Genomic DNA, 12947 nt, shown 5'->3' with positions numbered 1-12947 from the left:
GCTACCACATCCTTAAGACACAATCATCCATTTTTCCAATTCATCCCATCAACATCATGATCGCGACTATCGCAATCTCCACGGATTTTGCATAAGTAGGAAGAACGGTTGTGTAAGTTTAAATCCATTTAGATCAGTGCTATATATTATATGGTTCAGTTTAGTAGCACGGTTGAAGGGCATATGCGTCATAACGGTTGACATCATGGCTGGGCAGACCGGCATCGGCTAGGGTTGTATCAAGTTTGTGTAGGTAGACTGCTCATGTTGCTGGAGATAAACGCAATATCATAAACATTTGCTTATTGATTTTCAATTCGAAACCATTTAGATTTTCCATCCAAAATATGCCAAACCTGAAATCAGCTAGACGGAAAGAGAGTAGACCCAAGTTCTTTTCTTAGAAGAATAGATTCTCATATGAAAAATCTCACGATACTTATGTGTACAAAATATGAGCTCTACTCTACCTAGAGTAATGAACCGCATATGGCGTGTGTACCAGGCAAGTTTTAAAATAGCGTGCTAAATGAAATAGCGGCAGCCTCCTTCAAACACTATGGACACTATATCATGCTAATAGCGTGGTATATTTCAAATAGGATTTTCAAAATAATATTAAATATAGCCTAAAAATATAATTTTACTAGAACGAATGGATATATAGTTCAAAAGTGACTGAATCATACATACATAACCACATATAAAAATAGATCTCAAATATTTTAGAAGGCTAACATCAACATTTCACATGGCAAACATAGCATAAATTATTTATTAAAAAATATTAGCATTAGCGACATCATTTTCTGATTAATTTAGAAGTGGAACCAACAGACTGTAGTTTATCACCATGAAAAAGTGAAAGCAAGTTGACTGAAAAAATAGCGCGCTAACGCTATAAAGTTTTAGCGCAATATAACATGTTATTTCGCAAATAGCGCCACAGTAAGCAAAATTACTAAAATTTAGTGTAGAAATTGCATGCTATTAGTGTAGAAATTGCATCCTATTTTAAACCTTGGTACCGGGCCTTGTGGTGCTCCAGGTGCACGAAGTTTTAATAATTTTGTCTAAATGTTATAAAAAATTCTAGCACGTGGAAAAAACATCTACGTTTTAGCTTAAAATTAGTACCTATCATTCAGTAAAATTTTAGCTTAAAATTAACACACATAGATAAGTAAAAAAAATACAAATATGCATGTAAATAGCAGCCGGTCTAAATTGGGCTATTAATTTGGCCATTGGCGCTATCGACACTGAATTTTTCATTTTGCTTCTTTAACTGTATTTTGAATCTACAGCTAACATTTTACCATTAGCAGTCAGAATTTTGAATCTACAGCTAAAATTTTGAATCGTTCTGTTTCTTTGAATTTGCCATTATTAGCAGTCAGAATTTTTAGTTTTTTAAAATAATAAGCATTGTAAACTCATAAGAGAAAGGAAAAGGGAGGCAAACCAGGGGGTTTCCAAACATTAGACTCAAATCATGATAAAAACTGACATCAATCTCGCACTGTATCTGTGAAGGATCGAGATATAAACACACGATCGAGCAGCAGGCCGTGAAGTCGATCACGCGAGGAGGTGGAGGAGCTAGGTAAGCTGCACCTGCGTTCCGTGCAGCGCTAACCCTAGCTAATCCACGCATCCTACCCAGCGACGCCTCGCCGGAGGGAAGTGAGAGCCGCCACCGGGACCAACGCTAGGTGGGTTTACTTCCCTCTCCCTCCCTCCCTGTCTGACGGTTCCTCCCTCTCTTGCCAGCGATCACCGCGGTGCCTTCGAAGGAGGCGGTTTCGTTAATCTCCATGTCGATCCAGGGAACGCGGGGTTTGGGCTGGTGGCCTGGTGCCGCACGCGTGAGTCCCTAGTGTTAGACGATTTGCATGTATGTTTAATTGTGCTGCCTTGCAGGCTACTCACGAGGTCTGCGAGGAAGAGGCAATGTCTGAAGTATTTATGTTTGACGGAGACGACGATGACGCTCCACTACGTTGTCAAGAGAGTAACATGGTGGATGATAATAAGAGTAAACTGAAAAGACCTCATGTCGTAGCAGAAGTTGATCACCTCATGTCGGATGATGCTGATTCAGACGATGGCAAGCCAATTGGGTTAAGGAAAAAGGCTGCTTCAAAACGTGGAGGTAGTGCCTCTTATGAAGATTCAGAAGATAACAAGACATTGGCTGCCCGGTTTTTGCGAGTTACTCGGGGTGGCACATCATCTGTGAGTATTCCAAGTTCCAAGGACAAACCAGTCCTACCCAACATCAGCAATGCAATCAAAAGGCCATGCGATAGCAACAGCCAACCAACTTCACAATCAGCTCTTAAGAAGGCAAAGTGTTCAGATGGTACTTCTTCTGCCTCCGCAAGTGACAACATACCTCTAGCACAAACAAGGCAGAAAACTGGCGAGTCTTCAAAAAGAAAGGACCCGCTTGCAAAGAATATTGTGAAGAAGAGTTCTTCATCTTCTAAGGGCAACCAAAAAGGACAAGCAAAGAAAAATTCACAGTTCTCAAAGACAACGGAGGCCTGTCAAGGTCGAAAGAAGTGGTCTACTTTGGTGCACAATGGTGTTCTTTTCCCCCCTCCGTACAAGCCTCATGGTGTCCAGATGCTTTACAATGGGCAACCGGTTACTCTCACTCCAGAACAGGAGGAGGTAATGTACATATATAGAGAAAACATTAGCTGTTTATATTGCTTTATTTTAAGAACTTCAGTTTCGTAGCCACGAGGATGATATACTGATCAGGCTGACCCGTGTTTCAGGTCGCAACCATGTTTGCTGTGATGAAAGACACAGAGTATGCATCCAAGGAAACGTTTACCAACAACTTCTTCAACGACTGGAGGAATATTCTTGGTACAAAACATGTTGTCAAAAAGTTTCAGCATTGCGATTTCACACCCATCTATGAATGGCACCTTCAGGAGAAGGAGAAGAAGAAACAGATGACCACAGAGGTAGATTCTTATGGTTTTTTATGCAACATGTATAACTTATTCTGTTCTTCAGATCTCTCAAAAATCTGGCAGTTGCTTTTTTCTGTGACTTTGAGTCCAAACCTAGCTGAGTAGGTTGGAGAAGGCAGGTTTATCCTGCATCCGTCATCTGAAGTATTTGATATTTATAATTTTTTTGTTCACAGGAGAAGAAAGCATTGCGAGAAGAGAGAGTGAAACAAGATGATAAGTTTATGTGGGCTTTCGTTGATGGTGTAAAAGAGAAGGTCCCTTTTTATGATTCTCTTAATATAACATAGGCTTTAGTAGAACATAGAATAGGCAGTTCATTATTTCCCTTTGGGCCTTTTACATATATGCCACTACTCTCGGAACCTAGTTCACTTTCTTCGATTACTTCACTACTCTCCATGTCAAAATATAGTGTATATTAATTTTCTCCGAAGCCAAACTTCAGAAGTTTGACGAAGTTTGTAGATTAAAATATCAACTTCTACAATAAAAAACAAAGTTTTGGCTTATTTCAGGTTGGCAATTTCAGAGTAGAACCACCTGGCTTATTCAGGGGACGAGGAGAACATCCAAAGGTGCAGATGAGAAAGCATTAAATCACTTTTTTGTTTTAAATCAAGCCCTTCATTTTAATACACTATTAAAATTGTTGTAGATGGGAAGACTGAAGCGACGCATCCGACCAAGTGATATTACAATAAACATCGGAGAAGGAGCTCCAGTCCCGGTGTGTCCTATACATGGAGAAAGGTATGCTAAAATTAAAGTTCTTCATGCTAAACTATATTTATGAAAGGGTTTCTAGCACATATAAGTTCTTGATTGGTCATGTGTTCTGCAGCTGGAAAGAAGTTAAACATGACAATACTGTTACATGGTTGGCCTTTTGGAATGATCCGATAAACCAAAAAGAATGCAAATATGTTTTCCTGGCGGCAAGCAGCTCACTGAAGGGACAAAGTGACAAGGAAAAATACGAAAAGGCTCGGAAACTGAAGGTGAGGAAGTTTGTTTTGTGATTCTTGGAAGTATTGTGTTCACATGTACCTTAATTATCTTTCTATCGCGATGGCAGGATCACATACACAATATACGTGTGAATTACACCAAGGATTTCAGGAGCAAAGATCAGGCAAAAAAACAAATTGCAGTGGCAACATACCTTATAGATAAACTAGCCCTCAGGGCGGGAAATGAAAAGGTATATCCTACTGGACGTATAGTTATCGAATTATATTTTTAAATATTGTTGGCAATGCACTGTAATTTTTTTGTGAATCTCTATTTAGCTTTGAGCTTTGTTGATATATGTTATGTCTATTTCAATCCTTTTCAGGATGACGATGAGGCTGATACTGTTGGTTGTTGTACGCTGAAGGTTGAAAATGTTACCTGTCTTCCTCCTAACAGACTGCAGGTCTTGATCTTCATTCTTTTTTTTGAAGTTTTTTTTTTGTAAAGGGGATTATCTTCGTTCTTTATTCTTGATGGTAACTCGCTATGAGAAACTAATGTCAATGTTATCTGATGTTCAATTTCTTGTTCAGTTCGACTTCCTTGGTAAAGATTCTATTAGATACTTGAACACCGTAGAGGTTGAACTACCTGTGTACCAGGCGATTAAGGAATTCTGTGCTGGTAACTCACATGCTCTTTCCTATCCGTCCATCTCTGTTTGCCCTAGATAAATTGTTCTCATCTATTTTCTATACTTGTTTTGTAGGAAAACATAAGGGAGAGGCTGTCTTTGGCAAGCTTGATACAAATAAACTAAATGCTCATCTAAAAGACTTAATGCCTGGCCTTACTGCAAAAGTGTTCCGTACATACAATGCTTCCATAACTTTGGACACTATAGTAAGTTCAATGCAAACTTTACTGTACTATGCATATTTTGGTTATCAATGACACACATAGCTCGTTATATGGTTCAATTTTTCATCTACCCAAAAAATGAATGTGTAACATTATTAGTCTCAATCTTGTGACTACGCACCATGTTATGTTGTAATATAATTTTGATGTGAATAAATATTTATGTGGGCTGGTATTACAGTTGAACAAAGAAACTGAAGATGCAACCCTTCTTGAAAAAATTACGGTCTATCAGCGAGCAAACAAAGAGGTAAGATCCATCACCCTTGATAAAAAAAAACACTTGCATCATGAATATTCTTGAACCTAAAATTTGTTTCCCGTTTACTGTGCAGGTTGCTATAATCTGTAACCATCAGCGTGCTGTCTCGAAATCACATGATTCCCAAATTACTAAACTGAATGAAAAGATTGACGAATTAAAGGTTTGTTGCAGCCTGCAAATGATTAGATCAAATATATGTTTCCCTATAGATTAACATTCTGTCGTCATTTTGTTCCTTTTTCCAGGCCCTGAGGGATGGGTTGGAAGTAGACCTGGAGAAAGCAAAAAAAGGAAAACCTCTAGGTTATGATGAAGATGGGAAGCGAAAGAGAAATTTGACCCCTGAAGTGTACGTCTCAATCACAGATATACCATATTTTGTATTTACCTGAGTAAAAGCATGGAGACAATCTCATCACTTTACTTGCAGATTGGTGAATAAGATCTCTTCAGTCGAAAGCAGGATACAGAAAATGGAAATCGATATGAAGACTAAAGAGGAATTGAAGACAGTGGCACTAGGAACATCAAAGATCAACTACCTTGATCCTAGAATTACCGTGGCATGGTGCAAAACCCACGAAGTCCCTATTGAGAAGGTACCACCCCATTGCTTCCTTTATGGGTTCTCCGCACCCTCTTGCTTCTTAGTTGATGTCGTAGGCGCATGATTATATTTCAAATGGTTGACCCGATTAAGCATTACGTATCATTTTATGGTCCTTAATATAAGCTGTTTCGCTTGGTTATCTTCTTACGACAGATTTTCAGCAAAACAATCCTCGCAAAATTTGGATGGGCAATGGATGTGGACCCGGATTTCAGATTCTAGTGGCTACCTGGTCAGACGCTAGGGTGGCAGGCGGTGCCCGCACAAGTCCCGCAAAACAAAAGAAAAAAGAGGTAGTGGATTTCAGCATGATTAAAGAAGAATTAGAGCAAAATCCCCACTTTATTGTATCCAACTTCCAGCCCCCTTCTTGTTGACGCTAATCACAGCTAGAAAAGGAAGAGCTCCTGGAAAGAAGGAACCTCCCGTCATTAATTACCATGCGCATTTCATCTTTGCTGATCTGCAGTCACACCACCTTACAATTGCCGAGCTCTACTACGTATGTAATGTAATATGGAAGAGAGTCTAGTTAAGGTGTAGGTTATAATCAAAATGTACTTCGATATTATATAGCAAGATAAGAATATAATGATGTTTACTAAATATGGTCATTTTGTTTCGAAAAAAAAAAACGTCAAATGACAGTCGCTTTCTTGGCTGCCCCACTATGTGCCATATCGCGCTGAGACGAGTGGGCTTGGCCTAGCAACAACCAGGGATTTGGATTTCGTTTTCAGAAATTTACCGGCCCTGACCGAGATGGACGAAATTCGCCCATTTCGGTATTTCTCTGTCAAATCTCGGACGAAAATAGAGAAACAAAATTTGAATATGCTAAGGGAATTCGATCAAATTTGGTCCAAAATTTGAATTTCTGGGAAGTTTTTGACAAATGGTTGACTTTTTAGAAAAAATCAGAAAAAATCCTCAAAATGAAGCAGATTTCGTCTGGGAAATTATCTTACCGGTCCTGGCCGAAATGGGCGAAATTCGGACGAAATTCAAATTTTCCGGACGAAATCCAAATCCTTGGCAACAACAACATGAGTACAAAAATACAACAACAATCAAATTAAATCTAATGGGCTGTGCTACATCGAGGTCGACCTCGATTCCTGGTAAAACGAGGTCAGTCCGACCAGGTGGACTTTCCTTTTCTGGCCCACCGTGGGGACCACGCACTTTCCTTTTTTGGCCCACCGTGGGGACCCCGCAGCATACGAGCATCTCCCACGTGAACGCCACTTTTTTTGGGGACCGCAGCATAAAGCTACATCTACATCGGATCCCATCTTCTTCTTACCTGCTACATGTGCGCTGGATCCACATCTTCTTCTTCAACACGCCAAGAACAAGGATGAACCAGGGAAGAACAGTCACATCCAGATTCTTGAAAAAAACCCTCCTCTCCTCTCGTCCAGTTCCTGCCACCAGTTAATCTGCTACATCGATTCAATCAGCTTGACGAAGAGATCTGCTACATTGAGGGAGAGATCTGCTACATACTTTCTTGTTTCAGATCTGCTACATACATATAGGGAGAGATCTGCTACATTGAGGGAGGGATCTGCTACATCTGACGACTAGCAGGTCCAGGAAAATCACCTCCAGCCCCGCCCCCTGCTACATCGTCTATCCCTCTGCAAATTCAGTTGACTGGAGGTACTATCTTGACCAGATTCGAGTTACATGCACCTTTCCCTTTGCTACATCTAGTGAAAAATATGGCAGCATCAAGTCTTTAGACAGCTATAGCTGCCACTAATGTATGTTACATGCACTTAGTAGGTGACTTCTCTACTACCTTCAGACAAAAGTAGTTGCCACTAATGTAACTATAGTTACATGCCCCACGTTTCATGTGCCAGAAATAAATTACTGCTATGTTACATGTGCCACTAATGTAACTATAGGACAAACAAAAAGTAACAATTTAAAAAAAGAGCATAGAACACAAAGATAGCATGTAGAACACAGGATATAACACAAAAAGATGGAACACAAAAAGTAGATAGCATGTAACTGGTAGAACACAAAGGTAGGACAACCATGTAGAACACAACAAAAAGCATGTAACTGGTAGAACAACTAGGTAGAACACAAAGTTAGGGCAGAGCTACAAAGAACACTAGACTGCAGCTGGTATGTTACATGCTCATACTAGTTATCAATTCATACTGGTTTGCCATTAGTAAAAGTAGTACTGCATAATATTTGCCCATACTGGTTGCCATGTCAGTCACATGATCTTTCCTGGTATTGCCTTGGTTTTCTGCGGAAGATATTTACAACTTGCACTTGTAAACACAGGGAAAAAATAAAAAGGGAGAATGTTATTTAACTGAAGATGGTAAAAAACAGATGTAAATTTACTTTAAAAAATGTTGTGCAACCAAAAAATCTTAATGATTCATGTCATTGATTCCATGCAGATATTTGTTTTGAAGAAGAATGCCAAGGGCTCGCGGATTTGAATACTTGGTTTGGTGGCATTGATCTCAATGCAACTCCTGAAGCTAGTACATCAACTGATCAACATGCTGGGCAGCCGCCAGAAGTCGGAGGCCATCGTGTCGATCCCCAAGGAGATGAAGCAGGTCCTTCAAACAATGATCAGCAAGCTGATTCGCGTGCACGGACCGGTGTTACACTTTCCAGTGAGGAAAGCGATGGTGAAGCTGAGGTTGAGTCAACGCCTGAAGGATATGTTCCAAAGGTTCCATTTGTTGGCATGATGTTTGACACACTCGAACTAGCTTTGCAGCACTACAACAGTATATGCTCACCACGTTGGTTTTTCAGTGAAGATAGAATCATCTAGGAGATGTGCTAAAGATGGTGAGCTAGATAAATTTGTTTATGTCTGCAACAAATCTGGGAAGCCTAGAGAAGAAGAAGCAGTCCCAGTTGTTAAGCAGAGGAATCGTAAGCTAACTGTGCTGACAGACTGCAAAGCAAAGCTTCGAGTAAAACATGATGGTGCTAGATGGAAAGTTACTCAGTTTGTTGAGGTGCATACACATGAGGTGATTGACAAGTTTGCGCTGAAGAAGTACTTGAGATCCCACAACAAGATCCCTGCAGAAGAGAAAAAGTTCATTGACTTGTTGCATGAAGTCAACCTTACTTCAGGAAGAATCATGGAAATCATGGGGGAGCTATATGGGAGCAAGCTGAATGTCCCATACAACAGCAAAACAGTTAGTAATTACACTGCAAAACTAGGGAACTATGACAGGATTAAAGATATCCCAGAGCTGCTAGAGTACTTTGAAGAAATCAAGAAAGATGATCCCAGATTTTTCTACAAGTTCAAGCTAGATGCAGAAAATAAAGTGGAGAACCTGTTCTGGATGGATAGCAAAGCAAGAGATGTCTACCCCATGTACAATGATTGTATTTCTTTTGATACAACATTCATGACAAACCAGTACAGCATGCCATGTGCTCCTTTCATTGGAATAAATAGATATGGTCAATCCATCCAGCTTGGTTGTGGTTTTGTGAGGAATGAATCTTCTGTGAATTTTGTGTGGTTGTCTGAGCGGTTTTTAGAGGCAATGGATGGACTACATCCATTGAACATCATTACTGATCAAGATGCAGCTATCAGAACTGCTATCCTCATTGTGTTTATTGGCATCATACACAGGTTCTGCAAATGGCATATAATGCAAAAAGTACAGGAAAAACTTGGTACTTTTGTTGCTCAAAGAGAAGATTTGCGTTTAGAGTTCAATGATGTGATTGACTACAGCATGACACCGGAAGAGTTTGAACAGCGGTGGGCAACTATGGTGGAAACGCATGGGGTTGCAGATAATACACATTTTCTTGACCTCTATGATTTGCGTGAGTGTTTTGTGCCAGCATATTTCCGCCACCGGTTTTTCCCATTCCTTCAAACTACATCTAGAAGTGAAGGGTTTAATGCTGTTCTTAAGCAGTATGTTCATCCACATGATAGCCTTGTTCGTTTCTTCAAGCAGTACATGAAACTGCAGGAAAGAATTGATGTAACTGAAGATGCTCATGAGTTTGATGGTGATGAGAAGACAGTTAGGCTTTGGGGGGACTTTCCTATGGAGAAGCAGATCCTTCAGACATACACCATGCCCATCTACAACCGCTTTCAGCTTGAGCTTCGCAAGATTACATCCTACAATGTTCGTGACATTGGTGTTACTGAACAAGGGAACATTCATGAGGTTTTCCCCATACAAGGATCCGTGCGCGGGTACGGTAGGAGGAGTTATCGTGTCGATGCTGATGTAGCTAATGGAATCTACAATTGTGAATGTTGCAAAATTAACAGGGATGGTATCCTGTGCTGCCATGCAATGAAAGTTATGTCACATGTAGGGATGGTTACAAAATACCCAGAGCACTACATCCTACCTGTGTGGTGTTTACCCCCTCCCGACATAGTTGCACCGCGGGATGAGAGGCAAGAAAAACCTGTTGGCCAGAAACTATCTAGAAAAGATATGAGATTTCTTAGATATGGTAACCTCTGCACTGATTTTTCTAAGCTTGCTGTTGGTTTAGCGGCCTCAGAGAAAACTAATGAAATAGCTAAACGGCACATGAGAGCAATGGAGAAAGAGATGGCAGATTTGAAAAAGGCTAATGCTGATGCACTCCCAAAAAGGAAGAGCGCCAAGCATCCAGTGAACACCAACCCTGCTAATGATTCACAAGAAAATGTACCTATGGAAGAAGATGCTGCTACTGTGGAGAATCGGAAAGCTAGGAACCCACCAATGTCAGCGACAAAAGGGCACCCAGGTTCAAAAAGAAAGAAAGGTGGTCTACAGTTACAGAAACCAAAACAAGGTCTTTGTGGTGTGTGCAAGCAACCAGGTCACGATGCTCGTACGTGCGAGGTGCGACTAGCAAACCCAGAGAAGTACAGTTTGTTGGGCCTTTTTCATTGATTTGAAAAAAAGAAGAAACATATATAAGAAGTGAAGGACATTGTGTTTGATTTAAAAAATATGTGTTACATTACAGGCCTCATGTTACCTTGTCGAACAAATTTGTACGAGACCTTTTTGCGAATATTTAAATGATTTTTGAGACAGTATGTTTTCTGATGCGAAAAAATGTATCTTATGATTGTCAACTTATACTTTATTGCATTTGCTAAATTCTTTTCGATAGAGTAAAAATAAAGTAACTATGCAAAGTCAGTATTGATACATAGGTAACAGTAAAAAAGGAAAAAAAGAGCATGGTTAGAGATATGAATTACCACTTGACCACATTTGCTAGACAAATAACTCGCCAATTTGCTTTCTTCGTGAAACGTAACCATTTATCCGTGTACAACTTCCTTATGTTTGGAATGTCTTTCTCGTGAGTACGTTGTCTGGGGTCCCGCTTGGGCATGCTTCAAAATTCTTCGATGTGAAAAAACCACGAGTCATACCCGGGAGATGAAAAATATAATGTGTTCGATCGGACTATTAGAAACAGCAGAAATGAAAAACCTACAGTAAAATGAAGTTACATTGTTCCAAAAAAAAATATAAAAAATGCGTTATACGTTTGAATTGAAAAGTATTATGAAGCTTACCCATTGTTTTGGCGCGGGCTATCAATTATCTCTATAGGCCAGTCCATGATCTTTATCTTTGAGTTGGAATACCTGTCTCGGTCCAGTTAGTCTTTATGCCAGCAATTAGCAAGTGGCAAGCGTGCATGTTTACCGGCTCGGAATTGTTTCCTAGTGAATCATATATCTCGAACCTCCGAGCTTTGATGTTCAGGTTAACAAGCCAGTAATGGCCTGATGCATCCTTTGGTGTTCCAGGAAAAGCTTGAAGTGTAGGGAAACAAACCTGTAATGTAACAAAAATAGATGTGGGATTGTGATGAGGAATCGGAAAAGGATAAAAACATTCTAGTAATAAAAAGGTTTGATCAGGAAAATGATTAGTAATAAAAAAATCAGGTTAGTACTTACAATGTCTTTGTGATCCAATCTGTTCGATGGACTGTTTTTGAAACATTGGGTTACTTCCTTGAGGTTATCACGTCCCTCAATTAGGTACGACTGTTCGAACAGATAAAAAGTAAAACCAATTACTATTGAGAAAAAGAGAAAGAACAATTAGGTGCACATGTGTTCCACTAATTTCAAGTTCTATCTGATTATCCAAAAAAAGAAAGAGAACAAATTGGACATAACTTACAGCTATACGCAGAGGCATAATGACCTTTTTGGGTTTTGATTTTCCCTTTTGATGATGTTGATTCCAATTTCTCGCAATGCTGTTGTACAACTTGTTCCTTGGCCTAACGGATTCAAGCAAGGTCATCAAGACTAACATATATGTCATCCAGGTCTATAACTATTTCCTTGTTGAAAGGGTCCCTTGGTGCATGTTTCCATCCATGTCGTGCGACCATGCTATACACCTCGTCAACGTGACTTGTTGACATAAAATGTTCTACTAGTTTGTGAGTTGACAAAAGGCGATTTCGCATACCGTCCCGGCTTGGAAATCCTCTTTGCATACTCATGAGGCACTCGGTGTAATGCTAGATGTCTGGTTGTTTCGACTTTGGATTCATGCGATCTTGAGCTACCTCTTCCTTCCTAGCTTCAGTTCCATCAAGATTGTTCTCGTTCGTTTTCGGCTCCTTCGCCTAGGTCATTGACATCCGGAGGAGTGTCGAGATCAAATAGTGGAGGATCTGCAGCCCGTCCGATTGCTTCTTCCCTTTTTTTCGATTCAGAGCTTTCGAAGTCAAGCTTTCTATTCATAGGATCATGTGCAGCGGATTGGGGCACATCTGTCGTCAGTGTCCTTGGTACTGAATTTTCCTCCTCTGATTTGATAGCTGCAACAACTTGTGACCTAGTCTGCCTGCGCGAATTGCTACTGCTTGGGCTGCCTCCCGATTCAGTTGCATTTTTCCTTGGTGACATAGGCATCCCCAATGGGCCTGCCGAAGATGGTACCCGAGGTTTATTGAAGGCCCATAACCCGAAGAGCAAGAAGATTCGGAAGCCTAAGATACTATTAAGGAAAGCTAGAGTTGTAATAGGAAGCATTATTTGTAATCTTGCGGGACGGGTTAGAAACCCTCCCGGACTCTGTAAACTTGTGTATCACGAATCCCTCGGCTCCGCCTCCTATATAAGGGGTAGTCGAGGAACATAGAAAGAATCGAATCATTGTCTAACAGA

General features: G+C 40.2%; 1 protein-coding gene across 1 annotated transcript; it reads left to right on the top strand.

Annotated features, from left to right (window-relative positions):
* Positions 1-2019: 2019 nt before the first annotated feature.
* LOC124673573 (DNA topoisomerase 1 beta-like) lies at positions 2020-5968 on the top strand. Its single transcript, XM_047209622.1, has 15 exons — positions 2020-2679; positions 2790-2984; positions 3170-3250; positions 3512-3571; positions 3652-3746; positions 3838-3994; positions 4072-4197; positions 4333-4413; positions 4544-4634; positions 4720-4853; positions 5053-5121; positions 5207-5296; positions 5382-5485; positions 5567-5735; positions 5900-5968. Exons 1-15 carry the CDS (start codon positions 2020-2022, stop codon positions 5966-5968), a joined length of 2181 nt encoding a protein of 726 aa, XP_047065578.1.
* Positions 5969-12947: the final 6979 nt, after the last annotated feature.

The sequence above is a fragment of the Lolium rigidum genome, chromosome 7 (genome assembly GCF_022539505.1).
Source record: "Lolium rigidum isolate FL_2022 chromosome 7, APGP_CSIRO_Lrig_0.1, whole genome shotgun sequence".
In the NCBI taxonomy this organism is placed as follows: domain Eukaryota; kingdom Viridiplantae; phylum Streptophyta; class Magnoliopsida; order Poales; family Poaceae; genus Lolium; species Lolium rigidum.
This window is presented reverse-complemented; position numbering and strand designations above follow the sequence as displayed.